This window comes from Eleutherodactylus coqui, chromosome 11 (genome assembly GCF_035609145.1).
Source record: "Eleutherodactylus coqui strain aEleCoq1 chromosome 11, aEleCoq1.hap1, whole genome shotgun sequence".
Lineage (NCBI taxonomy): Eukaryota > Metazoa > Chordata > Amphibia > Anura > Eleutherodactylidae > Eleutherodactylus > Eleutherodactylus coqui.
This window is the reverse complement of record NC_089847.1, coordinates 122379444-122395543: the sequence shown is the minus strand read 5'-3', so window position 1 is coordinate 122395543 and position 16100 is coordinate 122379444. Positions and strand designations below refer to the sequence as shown.

The 16100-nt window shown below is 46.5% G+C and overlaps 1 protein-coding gene across 1 annotated transcript in view; it reads right to left on the bottom strand.

The window, feature by feature from the left end:
• The window catches only part of ALKBH3 (alkB homolog 3, alpha-ketoglutarate dependent dioxygenase), a 29636-nt gene extending 13902 nt beyond the window's left edge, over nucleotides 1–15734 (bottom strand). Inside the window, exons 1-5 of the mRNA XM_066583463.1 lie at nucleotides 15701–15734; nucleotides 11361–11470; nucleotides 7075–7169; nucleotides 6321–6355; nucleotides 4156–4203 (exon numbers count right to left, since the gene is read on the bottom strand). Coding sequence (XP_066439560.1) covers nucleotides 4156–4203; nucleotides 6321–6355; nucleotides 7075–7169; nucleotides 11361–11433 — 251 coding nt within the window. The 5' untranslated portion in view covers nucleotides 11434–11470; nucleotides 15701–15734. The remainder of the gene's footprint in view (nucleotides 1–4155; nucleotides 4204–6320; nucleotides 6356–7074; nucleotides 7170–11360; nucleotides 11471–15700) is intronic.
• Nucleotides 15735–16100: the final 366 nt, after the last annotated feature.

Genomic DNA, 16100 nt, shown 5'->3' with positions numbered 1-16100 from the left:
CGTTGCTAGCGTCCCCGTCTCCATGGTGCCGTCTAATTTCAGCGTCTAATCGCCCGATTAGACGCGCTTGCACAGTCCGGTCTTCTGGCTGGTGAATGGGGCCGCTCGTGCCGGAGAGCTGGTCACCGCGTCGTCATCGTAGCTCCGCCCCGTCACGTGCCGATTCCAGCCAATCAGGAGGCTGGAATCGGCAATGGAACGCAAGGAAGGAGAAGAAAATCCATGGTGCACCATGGGAGAAGACCTGCGGTCCACCGTGGGAGAAGACCAGCGGCGCCATCTTCACAAGAAGAAAAGAAGAAGCTGCAGAACGCTGATGCAGGTAAGCGCAATGTGCTTTTTAAAAACTAACCCATGCTTTCTTTTTAACAGGGCAGAATGCGGGGGTAAGTGAAAAAAAAAAAATTTCACTTTCGCCGCGGGACAACCCCTTTAAATCTTTGAGATTAATTATGGTATGGTGTGACCCGCCTGGTTTAGGAACTAGAAATAATGGTGAGTAAAATCCTTTCCCCCCCTTTCTTGTATGGGAGCGGAAGTGACAGCCCTGAGGTCCAACAGATTGGGCTTAGGGCTCAATCACACGGGCACTGATCCGCTTGTGTTTCTGCTGGATAAGACGGCCGCATTGTGTGCGGACGACTCTCTACATGACCAGCTCCATTGCCGGCTATGTGTTCTTTCTTCCGGCGGTGCGGAAAGTCGTCCACACCTGCAGTGCAGCGGTCCTAATTGTGCAGAAACACAGGCGGATCGGCGTCCGTGTGACTGAGCCCTTAATGAGAGCTTGTCCTAGAACCGGAGACTGTATAGAGGTTAACACGAACCTATCCGGGAGGGCGAGACTCTAGCTCAATCCTGTAACTTTCCACTACCAGGTGTAGAACTCATTTGTTGGTTGTTACACCCTGCCAAGGTGTAACCCCACTAATCTTCTTCCTACCAGACACGGAAGTGTAGATACCTTACCCCCTTCCTCCCTTGGGATAAGACCATCTCCCAGCCTTTCCTTTCCCTAGATAAGCCGGAACCGAGGGACGTGGAGTGAAGGGTCTTTCAGGAGGCCTGTTGGTCGGAAGCCCTTGGCTTTTGTCTGGTGCCTTTCTAGAAGGTGATCTAAATCTGGTCCAAAAATGTGCCCCCGAAAGGGTAAAGCACACAGCTTGCTCTTAGAGGTGACGCCCCCTAACCACTCTTTTACCCAAATTTCTCTTCTAGCCGTATTGGCTAAAGCTGCCATGCAGGCCCCAAAGTGGACTGACTTCATGGAAGCATCCACCAGGAATCCCGTGGCCATCTGAAGCAAGGGAATGCTGCTAGACATTTCCTCTCTTGAGGCCTTTTGGTCTATTAAAGAGGAAAGCTGATCCAGCCAAACTGCCATGGAGCATGCTACTGAGGTGGCTGCAATGTTGGTTTTTATGACCAAATTAGACGTGGTCCAGGCTCTACACATGACGAGATCCATCTTATTGTCCATCGGATCCTTAAGGTGAGGCACGTCATCAAATGGTAGTCTGCTCCACACTTTTCCACTCATTTAGAATTAGCTGTTTAAGATTAGCATTCACGGGAAACACGGATTTGCGTTGAGGTAAAAGACCCGCAAACCTATCATCCTGCGCTGTGCGGGATTGTTGTACCTAGTCTTCGGCCTGCAGAGTCTTACGGACAGCTTTAAGCAATTGATCCATGTTGGCGGTGGAAAATAGGTATTTCCTTTGCTCCTGCGCCACTTCGCTTAATTCCCCCAAAGAGAAATCTTCGGCCATGTCAGAGTCAGAATCCGACGCCACTATAGCCGATCTTCTTGCGGCCCCCGAGGTCTCCGGCTGAAACTCAGAGAGGGAGGACTGTACTTCTTCACGGACAACCGTCCGGATATCAGACATAAAGGAAGAGTTTTGGTGAGCATGTAATGCAGAGTGTTTTAGTGTAGGCATCATCCAGCTTTCCCAAGCACACTGGACATTTCTTACTCCTTCTTCTAGCCTCCTTAGGTTTTGGAGTATTCCTGTCCTGAAATGACAAGGGAAAACTCCATCAGTGAAGGGAGTGTAATGCAGGTGTTTACAGGTTGGCCCACAGGACTACTTACAGCCTGGAGATTATCTGGATCCTCCCTGGCCAACATCCTGCACAGTGCATTCGGACTCCTGTCCTTAGGAATCGGTCCCCCGCCTGTAATAGCCGCCTGCAGCGTTTTTTTAGTGCAGGGGCTTTTCAATTTTCAATTTGGTGCCAAGCCACGCACCCTGCATGCTCCAGCCGACGTCCCGCCCCCTTACGGAGTGCCTAACGTCAGCCGCTAGCGCCGCAGGGAACAGATACAGCTGTCGCTGCCTGAATGACAGCCACGGTGGTGCCAGATAGCCCGTTCTTGGAGCCAGGCCCACGCAGTCCCCGGTTAGGATCCAGATGGCGTACTTCCCACTGGAGTAACCGAGGCTGCCAGGGACAGGAAAAAACACTGGTGTTGGTGGAGGTTTCTTTTATGCTCTGCCTCTTCCTGTCCCTTCAGGTCAACAGGAAAGCAACCTCCAGTATATGCTGCCATGATGTCGGAGGGAAAAGTAGTTTGAAGGAGCAAAATTGAACGATATTCATTTGGTGTGACGATGGCCAATGATTGAATGAGAATTTGTTTGCTTATAATTACTGTTGGCTCGTTCGGTTTACATACCAATCGTTCAGATGTTCTCGTTGGCCAGTACAGTTAATGACGGAACGATTTAGCGAGCCAACGATGTATCTGCCTGTAGAAACAGGTTGCCTGAGCGAACGATAAATCGTAAGGTGTAAAAGCCTTTTTACACCAAGTGGTACCCAGACAGCGGTCTGTGCTACAGATAGTGATCATTAGCATACAAGCATATGCTAACACAGCATAAAATAAAGAGGTCAGTTATCCGTCAATGGGATTTACAAAACACATGATTAGCCCCATTTACACTGATTGAACGACTTTTGAGCGATCATCTAACGACAGTTTGAGGGACAGTTTTGAGCGATCATCTTTGCATACTTTATAGTAGCTATTTAGCTACTATAGAGCTCTGCAGGCAGAGCAGGACACAGCCTCTAATAGGACAATACAGCTGTTTTGCATAAACAAACAGCTGTATTCTTCTCAGCTCTGACTGCCAGTGTCCCTGCTGTGTCCTGCTGTGAATTCACAGGCACAGAGAATCTTATCAGAGCAGCCGACTGATATCAATGGGTTTGTTCACATTAAAAATATGGTTGTGTGCAAAAAAATAAAAAATTAATACCCGCTTTATCTATTTGCGCATCAAGGGGCTCCATGGAAGTCTATGGGAGGTGCAGAAATAATCAAAATATTGTGCAATGCCTCACGCACATATGAAGGCGCCCTAAATCACACATGCCTTTCAGCTGGGTTTTTGATAAACAATTAACATGCGCATCAAAGAAGCCGACATTGGGGTGGCCCATAGAGATATGGCAAAAACTAAAGTGGCAGCTATGCAGCAAGACACCTTCCCAATGTGTTCCATCTGCTAATAGTAATGTTAGGGGAAAGTAATAGCTTTAGATTCCAGCTGGAAGATGGGGCTCACAACTGATGGATAATATGAGAAATGGCGCTTACGCACAACATTTCCGATTACACGAGCTACAGCAATAATATTAACTATTTGCTTCTGCAAAACAACCATCAGACTTTAAAACTTTACGTTTTTGTCCTGACCATCTACACATTTGTGCCGTTCCTACAAAAATCCCCCCAAATATATGAAAATAGACAAAATTCCGACACAAATACTTGTCAGTCGGCGCTTAAGGACCGGACAGCAGACCTCTTGGTAATCTCTGTTGAACAGCCTTGCGATCTGCTTCCATGAAGTGAAGCAAGAGTTGTTTTTCTTCTTCCTTATTAGTAAAAGTCTGAAAATTCATGGTCTTTGAGCTGAACCTAGTCGTAGACAAAATCAGCTGAAACTGCCCCAAATAAAGGTTTGTTAAGAGGAAAACAATTAGATGGGGTCTGGCTTTGTAGCTGAAAGTTGGGTTTTTTGGGCCACCCTAGCTGACATCCTAGTAAGACCAAAGGAGTGCTATACAGGCAAACACAGTGGTAGGACATCCGTGACCGTGTTCAGCCCGCCCCTCCAGCTTCCAGTAAGTGCTCACCTGGACACCCCAGACGGAGACGAGCTGATGTCATGGGTGCCGTCCTTCCTGAGAACAAAAATATTCAAAAATGTTCTTATTAAACACTCAAATAACCCAAAGTTACATACTTGTTCTACATTTAACCTCTCACATCGCCAAGCTCGTTTTTTTGTTGCTGTAACATATAGAGTATTTCATCCTACAGTGAAGTAACTATAAACTATCCGTGGTCTTCTCCATGGTGGATCAAGCAGCACAGTGCTCTGCCAAAAAAGGGGTTTCCCGGGACTTCAATCAATAGATAATTGTCATTAACAGATAATTGGCGAGGGTCCACCACTTGGGACGCTACAATGGGGACTGAGCTGTCTGCACTGACAGCGAGAAACGGCAAATTAGCAGATTGGCAGGGATCCGTGGCGGTGGAGTGCCACTCACCAACTACTAATGGCCTATCCCCAGGATAGGTTATCAATACTAAAGTCCCAGACAACCCCTTTATGCAATAGGACATAATGTATGGGCTGTGGGTGATACAGCCTCAGAAGCCGAGTCTGCACCATCCCGTTGTAGGAGCCAGCTGTGACCGATACCCGACCTTCTGCTGTTAACCGCTTAAATATCACAGTCAATGTAGATCATGGCATTTAAAGGGTTCACGGGTTGCCATATCAACCGGGCAACAGACAATGGCGTCCAAGCATGAAATGGTGTGCGATTGCTATAGTAAGCGACAATGCATTGCAGTAGAGAAGTACTGCAATACATTATCAGAACATTTCTGGTTCAAGTCCTCTAAAAGAGAAATAAAAAAAAATAGAAAAAAAACCCCACAAAACAACAAGTAAGAAAAAAACCCCTTTTTCCTCCTTGTATAAAATAAGTTTTAACAATTTTTTTTTTGTGGTAAAACTTATTGACTCGGCTTATACTCGGGTCGGCTAATACTCCAGTATATACGGTATGTGGGTTTAATTGTTATTGACTAGAGTATAAGCCTAGCTATACTCGAGCATTCAGGTTAAAAAAAAAAAAAAAGCAATACTCACCTATCAGACGGCATCTGTGTCCCCGGCGCGATGCTCTCCCCGGTGGTGCAGCCAGCTGCTGTAGTCTTCTCCCCACTGTCTTCTCCCTGGCTTGCTTTTGAAATCCCCGCCGTCAGCGCTGTGATCGGATCGAGCGCCGGCCAATCACAGCCGGCGCTCGATAAACCAATAACAGCCATTCAGAACAACATCACTGAAAGGCTGTGATTGGTTTATCGATCCAATCACAGCGCTGACGGTAGGGATTTCAAAAGCAAGCTAGGAAGAAGACAACGGGGAGAAGACTTCAGCAGCTGGGCGCACCGCCGGGGAGAGCATCGCGCCGGGGACACAGACGCCGGCTGATAGGTGAGTATTGAGTTTTTTTGTGTTTTTTTAACCTCACTCAAGTATAAGCCGAGGGACCTTTTTTTAAGCACATTTTTTTTGTGCTGAAAAACTAGGCTTATACTGGAGTATATATGGTATTTGGTATCACTGCAGCCGTAAAAAAAAAACAAAAAAAAAAACAAATCCTAAAAGACAGTCAAAATGCTTATTTTGTTCATTTTGCCTCCCTAAAAAGGCAATAAAAGTGATAAAAAAAAAAAAAGATGTATGTACTGCAATATGGTGCCGATAAAAACTACAGCTTGTCACCCCAAAAACATACCCTTACAGAAGTCTGTTGATAGAAAAATAAAAAAGTTATCGTTATATCCATGAAAATGGATATATATAATTCTGGTTTCATTGTAATTGTACCAACCCGGTGAAAGTTTATCGTATCACATATGCTGTATGATTAACGCTTTCTCCCTGCCCACCAAAAAAAAAAAAAAAAAGCTTAACATTAAATTGTATGTACTGCAAAAGAGTAATAATAAAAACTACAGCTCAACATGAAAAAAAAAATGCCCTCAAAGAACCAGGCCAACAGAAAAAAAAAAGTTATCGTTTATGAAAAGTGGAGATGAAAATTCCCCCAACTTGTTGCTTCCTTAGGGATTAATTAGGCCATGTGAATAAGTGATTACAAAAAGGTGTATATCGCATAATCTAGATTCTATCAAACATCACAGCTATTGGCTCCATGCAAGAGGGGAGGGCCCACCGTTGCACGATGTGGTACAAGTCACTGGAACGACTACTCACTCAATGACGCGCGGCTCTGGCACTCTCCGGGTCACCTGAAACAGAAAACGAATGGTTTGTATCAGGCTGTATTCACACAGGTGGCTTTCATGCACAAGGAAGAAAATCGCTGCATGTCCTACTCTCGTGGATTTCACGGACAAGCTTCGAACACGCAGCGTGTGGTGCGTTGGCATCCATGTCCAATTTTTATGGGAGCAATTTTCATGCAGCCTACGGATGGTATACATGATAAGCACAGGACCTGCATTGCATCATCCTGGATGACAGATTTGGTGCGCTTTCACACAAATGTAAACAAGCGCGTAATACGTAGCGAGTAGAGCTCACTGGTTTCAATGGGTTAATTCCCAGCTGCGCATTTTACGTAGTGTGTCCTATCTTGGCGTGTATTACGCACCAAAATAATCCACTGAAATCAATGGGCGTGAGTAAATACGCAGTAAATATGCAGAAACTTGCGTATTCGCCGCGTATTTGCGCTCAAAATCAATGCAATTTCATGGTTTTTTTTAAACGCAGGTAAAAAAAAAAATAAACAAAGACACACAGGGAATCGGCGTATTTCGGGTCGTGTATACACAGTGTATTCACAGACTGAAACACACAATACGGCCGTGAGAGCCTTTAGTGTCACAGTTTTCATCAGAACAACTGCTGGGAAACTTCAGCTGCAGATCCAAGTTTGTCTCTGAAATCCCCCCTAATATACGGAGCTCGTTTACTATACAGATACAGCGCAAGCCATGCTTACCTCTGCGGGTTCTTCATATACAAACCGCCTGTCCGGATTGACCACCTCGCTCGCCCAGCGCTGGGGTACGGCAGCGGGAAGGACCGTCCGGGATGCTGGAAGACAGAAGACATTGAGCTGTGATGTAGTTGTGTGGATAGTAAAGAAGAGCGCAGTATATAGACAGAGCCCAGCAAGGGGCTTAGTTACAGGGGCCTGCTAAATCACACATAATGACCTACATCTCTCTAACAGATTGCGTATTTCATGGCCAGCACACAGACCCATTATAGCCAATAAGGCTGTTCATACAGCCAATGAATTATCACAGAATGTCCTATTCACGTCCGTTTCACAAACTAGAATCGGACATGCAATGTCCACTGCCGCAGGTATTGGGTGTCAGTGTGGTGTCCGATGTAAGCTATATTATATATATAGTTATTCCTAACTCTTGGAACAACATGCGACTTTGACGCTTGTGAAAGTTGCGAGTGCAAAGATACAATACATTTCTGTTGCAAAACGCATCGCAGTCACACATACAAAAAATAAAAATTGCGGCTCTGCACGTTTGATATCAATCCAAGTTTCTCAGAACAATATTGCACTCGCTCGTGCAGATACACCCTAGAGGGGTTTTCCATGCAAATGCTATTGAGGACCTATCCTCAGGATAGGTCATCAATAGTTGATCAGCTGGTTGGGCGCCCACTGTCAGCACCGCAATACACTGGCACTTGGCTCAGACCCGTGTGTAATGGCTGGCGCTTGTAATGGATTTTAATGACAATTACACCTGCAATTACAAGCAGTAGCCACTACACAAGAATCGGAGCCATCTACTTCTGTTCAGACCCCTGTGTATTGCAGCGCTGTCTATGGGCGCCCGATCTAGTGATCGACTCTTGTTCATCTATCCTGAGGATAGAATATAGTATTTGGGTGGAAACCCTCTTTAATTGGCTTCTTATGAAACTGGCCTTGAGTGTGTGGAGCTTAGAATGAGCACCAGGGACCGATAGACATCTTTGTATGGGGCTGCAGAATATGTTGGTGTTATATAAGCAACAGAATATAAATAGTGCAACAAGACGCGTCTAGATGAGAGATTAATTACTTGCAGATATCAGTCCTGGCTGCAGTCTTGACTAATATATTGAGGCTCATAGTAACATAGTATGTTAGGTTGAATGAAGACAATGTCCATCTAGTTCAGCCTGTTTCTACTCTCCCCTTGTTGATCCAGAGGAAGGCAAAAAAAACCCCAATGAGGCAGAAGCCAATTTAGCCCATTACGGGGAAACATTCCTTCCCCACTCCATAATGGCAGTCAGAATAATCCCTGGATCAACCTTTGATAGTTCCCACCTCACTGTAAGACCCGGATCAACAACCCGCTGGTCACTTAATGCCTATATCGTGTAATATCATAGCGCTCTAGAAAGACATCTAGTCCCTCTTAAACTCCTCTATGAATTTTGCCATCACCACGTCCTCAGGCAGAGAGTTTCACAGTCTCACTGCTCTTACAGTAAAGAACCCCCTTCTGTGTTGGTGATGAAACCTTTTATCTAGACGTGGCTCTGCTTTTTAGCTTCTGGTTCTCATTCAGCTTCTTGTGGAATTTCATTAAAAAAGGCCCCATTGAAAGCAATGCTGCACGGACCTGCATTTAAGCGCGTTTGTGCACGTACGTGGGTGCACGGTTTTGTGCGCACCTATGTACGCTTACGCTCATCTGAATGCACCCTAAAAAAGAAAAAAAAAAGAAACATTTGCAGGCAAAATTTCGATACAGAAAAGAGCATCCCTTGAGGAGGCTCTCCCACTCGGAGAGGGCGATACGCATTGGGTTTCATCCCCACTTTTTGCCGCCTGTATAATCAGGTTATTTACCTTCCATGCATTTGAGGTTTGTCTGATATGGGGTCTTTGGGGGCTTGGCTTAAAAGATTGCAGCATATCTGCACATACTCTATATGTTTATGTATTACAGATAGCACGCTTGCACTTCAGCATTTATACCCCTTGTTATTCTGTTATACTGGGACAGGTCACAGCACTGGGGTCTATTAATCAGTATTGGCCTTTTATTTGGAAGGTGGTTAGCCATTTGCAGGTTGGCGCAGAACAAGTCATCTTGGGAGAACAATATGGGTGTGTCGGTCACACATTGTGGGGACATTTACTGTATGTTTAGTGTTTTGTACATTATTGTAATTATTTTTCGCTCACGTGTCTATATATTTATATATGTGCAATAATCTTTGGTATTTGTGACATATCAGTCTCCTATTTTTGGTGCGTCAGAGGCGTTCATACACACAGCTTTTTTGGAGGATCTCCTTAGTATTTGATCTTTAGTATGTTGCCTACTGCAGCCATTTATTATATGGACAAGGAGGAAAAAAAGAGGGGTGGAGCAAAACCAGTACAGTTGTATTTGTTGTGAACAATGATACTATAAAAGGTCGTGAGGTGAAGTGGTAACTTCAATAATAGAGGTGCTGCCAGACCAGATGACGCACCACCTGGGTGGTCGTGATAGAGTGAGAGAATAGAAAAAAAAATGGCAATGGAGACGGCGCAACACTCCAGATTAAAGCAATATAAGAAGTGACCAAATGTATGTGAAACTTCTCCTTTTATTTAATAAAGTACGTGGACAGCTTGTGAATACACGTTTCGGGGATAACCCCTTCGTCAGTTCAGCTGGTGTTTAAAATATACAGGCAATTGGTGGGTCCCAAAAGGGTTAAAGATTAGATCGGTTTGCCTGTGGAGTGTGGGTCAGCCAGGGCAGGAGAATTTATTATATGGAGCTCAGATTCAGTATGTACTAAAGGTGATGGCTGTGATTTTCCTGTTTCTTTGAAATTAGGTCTGCATCAAGAAGTGACATGCAGAAACACAATTTTCTATGTTGGAATTTCGCACATGGATTTTGCTCATTGACAGGGCTACATCTGGGCATGGATCCACACCAAAAAGCGGGTCAGAAAGATGTGGATTTAAAAGACTGATTAAAAAAAAAAAAAAAAAGAAATTTCGCATAAGATTTGTGCGTTTTGAGACACTCAAATCTCACACCAATATAAACCCCATTAATTTGAATGGGGTCATACACATGAGCGATGTTTTCTTGCTTGGCACCGCAACGCGATGCGTGAAACAAATTGCACCATGTTCTATCTGGCTGCCTGATCTCACATTGCAGCCCCTGTGTTTTCAATGGGACCAGCAGCAGCAGTGCCAGCTCTATTGAGAGGAACTGGAGAAACTTGGCGATCCTCTGCCACGGCTGCGACAGCCACAACGGAGGATCCCTTCATCCCCCAAGTCACGCGAGGCTGTTTTCACATAAAAGCACCACACATCCCTGGTGTATTCACATGGATGGCGAGGGCAATATGGGGGCGGTGTTCACGGCCTAATAGGCAACTTCACACTGGTGAGAGCTATAACAGATGGGGAGGGGGGGGGGGCAGCTCTATTTGCACAAGTGCCACTAGCATCAGTGGTCACATGCCATTCATGCACAGATGCTCGCTGAGACCCGTGGCCAATAAATTATGAATGGCACATTACCGCTGTACTCGCTTCCAGGGTTGGAAAATATGTTTTAAGGCTTATTCACACTGCATATTTTTAACGTGCGTAATACACACAGAATGAAACCCATTGGCGTTTGTGGCGTTATTCAAATGAGCACATTATTGCACGCATATTTCGGTTGCATGAAAAGAAATGCAGCATATCACATTTCTGTCCTTACTATGGACCAAAATAGCCCATTTAAGTAAATGGGAATGTGTAAATACGCAGTGAATAGGTGCAATATATGCATATTTACGCCTGAAGTCAATGGACCTGCTTGTATTTTTTGCGGGTGTGAAAAACCAGGACTAAAAACTGCATATGTCCGTGTGAATGAGCCCTTATGGTGTGTTCATGTGTAGTGGAAATGCTCTGAATCCAACTCAAAATCCACAGCGTTTGCGCATCAAAAGACACCTCAAAATCTGCACCATTGGGGTGAATTTTGACCGGTATTCAGTTGCGGACGTGCAGCTGATTTGAATCTGCAACAACGCTCCTATCACCTCATACTGAGCCCTCCCTGCAGCGTACATCCCTCACCGAGCCACCGCTATGAAGCGCTGCTGCTGGTCAGGTGGGCCGAAATCCTGCAGATTCCACTATGTGTGAACGCAATCTCAAAGGAATTTATCCAATGCAAACAAGTAGCCAAGTACAAACCAGCAGGACAAGAGCAACACATTACGCTGCCAGATGCGACTTACCAGGACGAGAGGCACTTTTAGCAGGTCCCGCCCACGCTCCCTGCACCCGCGCCCTTTGTCTCTTATCATCCATCCTCCGGTAGTCCGCCTCCAATATTCATCACAGTGATCTGGAACGAGAGATCAATTTACTCATTTCAGTATTTAGGGAAAGCTTTTTTTTGAAGGGGGTGGGGGTGAGATACTGCTGCGACAACTGGGGGAAAAGGCGGCCTAGCTGTGACTACTGGGGGGAGGCAATGCCATCAATGTTGAGTTAAAGGCCTAGTGTTTCTCAAAAAAACAGCAACCCTTGCCCCTGGACTGTAGAAGTGAAAATGTTGAGTAAATTTTGGCAAGAGTGGTGCCGTTTCTGGAAAAAGAGAACCCCTTTAGTAGTGTCACCACCTCCCCCAGTAGTCAAAGCAAGGCTCCCTTTTTTCCCAGTTGTCATAGCAGTATAGCCCTCCTTACCCCCCCAACAGTCACAGCTGTGCCGCTTTCCCTCAATAGTGACAGGACAGCTCCAGCCTTCTCCCAGTAGTCACAGCAATGCCCCCATTAGTAACACCAGGAGTTCAACCGCACCTCCAACCCACCTTCAGCCTCCTCCCACAATGGCCTATTATGGGCAAATCTTGCCCGCTGCTGTATGAGGTTTCTTGTTCAGTACCAGAAGAGTACCACGTCATTATGTGGCAGCTGCTGAGATCTTTGACTGCCTGGTAAGAGTACCCTGTGCCCACTTGTGCCAAGAGCGATGGAAGGTGCAGCTACCTATAGTGATAATATGCCACTGTTTCCTTCAGCAGCCGAACATAATTGCATGCAAGGCTGGGGAGCAAGACTCAGTAGCCAAAGCAGATTTTCTAATGGCCGTAGCAATGAGATCTTGACAAGGCCTGAATTGAATCTGCTAATCAGTGACTAAAAAGAAAAAAATATGCCACGTACAGCGAGGATACGGAGCACATTAAAGTGACCCTACAGCTTCAGAACAAAATTGTGCCCCAGGACAGTAGGAGGAGGGGGGTATATTACCTTTAGTAGTTCTTCTCTGTCAGCCCTCTGATCCGCCAGTTCTCTGTCCCATTTTTGGCAATTCAAGATGGCCGATGCAATCTACAGACTCCCTAATCCCCATAGTGTTAGATGGTATTAGTGTACCTTGAAGCCACCAGGAAGTAGTGCTGGAGAGAGCACTGACAGCTGAGTGATGCCCCCAAGTACCTCACTGGCTGCACAGATGGCTCCCCTGCAGGTCCTGGAAGCTGAGTCGTATTCTCTCCTGTTCTCCCGGCCAACACTTGTCCTCCCTGCTCCTACTGTGGGCGCAGCTCCTGCTTCATTTCCGTAGTCCCAGCCGCTGCTGCTGATCGGCATGGTTCCCCCTTGCTGCTGATGTTGACTTCCGGTGTCCCCGCCGCTGTCGTCCTGCAGTCACTACTTTATCCAGCTGTATGGCTCTCCAGCCTGAGCTCAGTGTATGTTCCCTGTGCGTGGCCAGCCAGTTAGTCTTTGTCGTCGTCCCCCAGCCCCCGCTGCTGTAGGCTCCGTGCTGTCCTCCTGGAGCATGCGCCGTCCGCCAGGCAACTACTGTCCCCCGGGACACTAGCCCTTCCTGCTGTCCTCCTCCTCTTATACTCAGCGCCCGGCAGCTGTGAGTCCGTGTCCGGCCGCCGTGGCCTTCATGATGTCCTTGTCCGGTACTGTGCGGGCCATCTCGCCTCCCTGCAGCCGTGGCTATGTCCAAGTCACCTCTTCTGAAGGCGATTAAAGTTGGCGTTGTTAGACATAACCCATTACACACACTACTTAGGCAGTACAATCACCAATGATGGGGATGCCAAACCTGATGTCCAGTGTTTTATCGGTAGTCAAAAAAGTATGGCGGTCATTTTGGAAATCCAAAATCAGAACCAGCGGATAGGAGGGACAGAAGAGACTTTCAATGGCAGGTGAGATACTCCCTCATCCCTCTGTTCTGGGACAGAATTTTCTCCTGAAACCAGAAGGTCGCTTTAAACAAGGTAAGAAGTCTTGTAGCGTCAGAAAGTGATCACCCGTTGCAATAGTTTAGAACGTGGCTAGCAACCTAAACAGAGGTCAGATTTAGTATGGGCACGACACACTGCCGTACTCAAACGCCATTTAGGAGAAGTTGCAATTTGTAAAAGATTTATGACAGCTCTGAAGTCTGTTTCTAGAAGGATTTTGTAACTATGGGCCATGCAGCACCGTTAGCAGAAGGTCCTGAATTTAGCAGGCCTGGGCCTATTATTTAAAGGGAAATCCTGGCAACTTTTCGTACCGGGCAGTGGCCTGCAACAAGTAGGGGAGGCACAATTTTTTTTTTTATATCGGTCATTACCAGTGGCGTAACTAAAGGCTCCTGGGCCCGGGTGCAATCGAATCCTCTATAGTTACACCAGCAATCATTACCTATTGGATTAATCTAACAGGTCAAGGTCTATATTATTTACCCTCGTGTTCCTGGATGACACCATGTGCGGTAGGATTCAGAACAGAAGAGGAGGCGAAAGAAAAGAGATGTGCGGCAATTAAAGAGGGCTTATATTTTGTGGACTCTGATCTGGATTAAAGGGTTTATTCAGGCTTTAAAAACTTTAAAGTCTTAGGCTGCATGTCCACGGGTGTGATTCCGCCAGCGAATCACGTTGTCTGGAGCCTTCCATAGCCGTGGCGTTCACGAACAGCGAATTATAGCGATTCTCCGCTCGCAGGATTCAAATCGCAGCATGCTGCAATATGCCACGATTCTCTGCAGTCAGCCTATCAGATAGACCCAGTGCTGAGCACCGTCAGCTGTCTGCTGTTCCCCGGCAGCGGCTCCCCCGGTGGAGATCTGCCGTGCGATATCGCTACGCCCGTGGACAGGCAGCCTTACGCCTCATGTCCACTGCTAAAATAAATAAAAAATCTGGAGCGGATCACCCGCAGAGTGATAAGCGCCCCATAGGGATGCATTGGACACACGCAGGTAATTAAATACCTGCGGATGTCATTTTCCCCTGAGGCGCGGATTGCGTGTGCGGGAAAACACCTGCAGCATGCTCCAATTTAGTGCGGTGCTTCCGCAGGCTTCTATTGAAGCCTATGGAAGCCGTCCGGTTCCGCAGCTGAATTTCTGCTTTTCGGTGCGGGAGTGTGGGAGTTAAAAAAAAAAATACAGTGCACGGCGCGTGCGCGCAGCGCGTTGCCAACGTGCCTAGCACATCCGCCGGGCCGAAGAAAGAAGATCCGGCCACGACGGAGGGCAGATCCGCAGCGTCCGGACAGGTAAGTAATTCTTCTTTTTAGGCCTCATGTCCGCGGGAAAGGAGGGACCCTCTGCGGGATTCTGCATGGAGAATCCGCGGCGGGCCCGATTTTCCCCGTGGACATGAGGCCTTAGAGTGAACGCCCACGGATGGATTTGCACCACGTTTCCCGCACAGAAATCCACTCGTGAATTCCGCAGGGGCAAGGTTCTATTGCAGCTAATGGTTTCCTGCCTGCCAACACACACATATGGATTTCTACCGCGGATTTCCATAGCGGGGAAAAAAAAAAAGATTAAAAATCGCAGCAGGTTGTATTTTACAGCGGCTTTCCGCAGCGGGAGGGCTTCATTGATATCAAGGAATGGAGACCGTGGAAATAGGCGATCACTTCCTGGCACTTTTTTGTTTTGAATCGCGGGCGGGAGAATATTCTAGTAAACGAGTCACACCCGATAACCACTCTGTCAAACCCAAGCTATACCACAAAAACATATATTTTTAACATTGGCCACTATGAACATCCTGTATATAAACTGGCAGAATGTACCAGAACAAGTGCAAGGACCTGGCATAACAACCAATCAGACTGCAGCTCTCATTCTGCATAGGCTCCTAGGCAGATAAAACCTGCCACCTGATTGGTTGCTTCCTACTTGCACTGATTGCTGGTTCGCGATCACGCGAAAAGGGGGCGGAGCCAAAACGCCGATGCTTCCAAGACCAGCCGAAGGGAGAAGATGCATCTGCGCAAGCGCGTCTAAAAAAGCAAGAAGACACCGAAGTTAGACGGAACCATGGCAACGGGGACGCCAGCAACGGAGCAGGTAAGTGAATAACTTCTGTATGGCTCATATTTAATGCACGATGTATATTACAAAGTGCATTAATATGGCCATACAGAAGTGTATAGACCCACTTGCTTTCGCGAGACCACCCCTTTAAATTATTATGGCAGGCAGACGGCTCCAGCGGCGCCTCGTGTCCTCTACAACCACATGATCCCAGCTGTAATGGCTGGCACACTGTACACATAAAGTTATAGAAAAGCCGAGAACTGTGCGTTCCAACTACTCCCACCTGTTTATCACGCTGCTTCCGCTTTCTGTGTTACACTCAAATGTATCCCTCGTCTACAACGCTCCAGCAAAAAGGTTCCACCTCATTATGTGTGTATTATACCACTGCAGAAGAGCATAATAGGGGCTGATTGCAATAAAGGGCAGGATGGTGTGAGAGAAAGCTGAGGCATTGATAAAGACATAACGTGAATGGTTGATGGAGACCTAGTAAAGGGTTGTTAATAAAGCCTTTGTACAGTCATTAGTAATGATAAATTCTGTCCCTTTCTAATACACATGCTAGAAAATCGTCATAAGGCCGCAGTCACACCTGCTTATTATTGTATACTCTTTTATTCATCTACTCAAGGCGAATATATAAGAATGCACATATTATTCATTTCACAGCAGATGCTGTT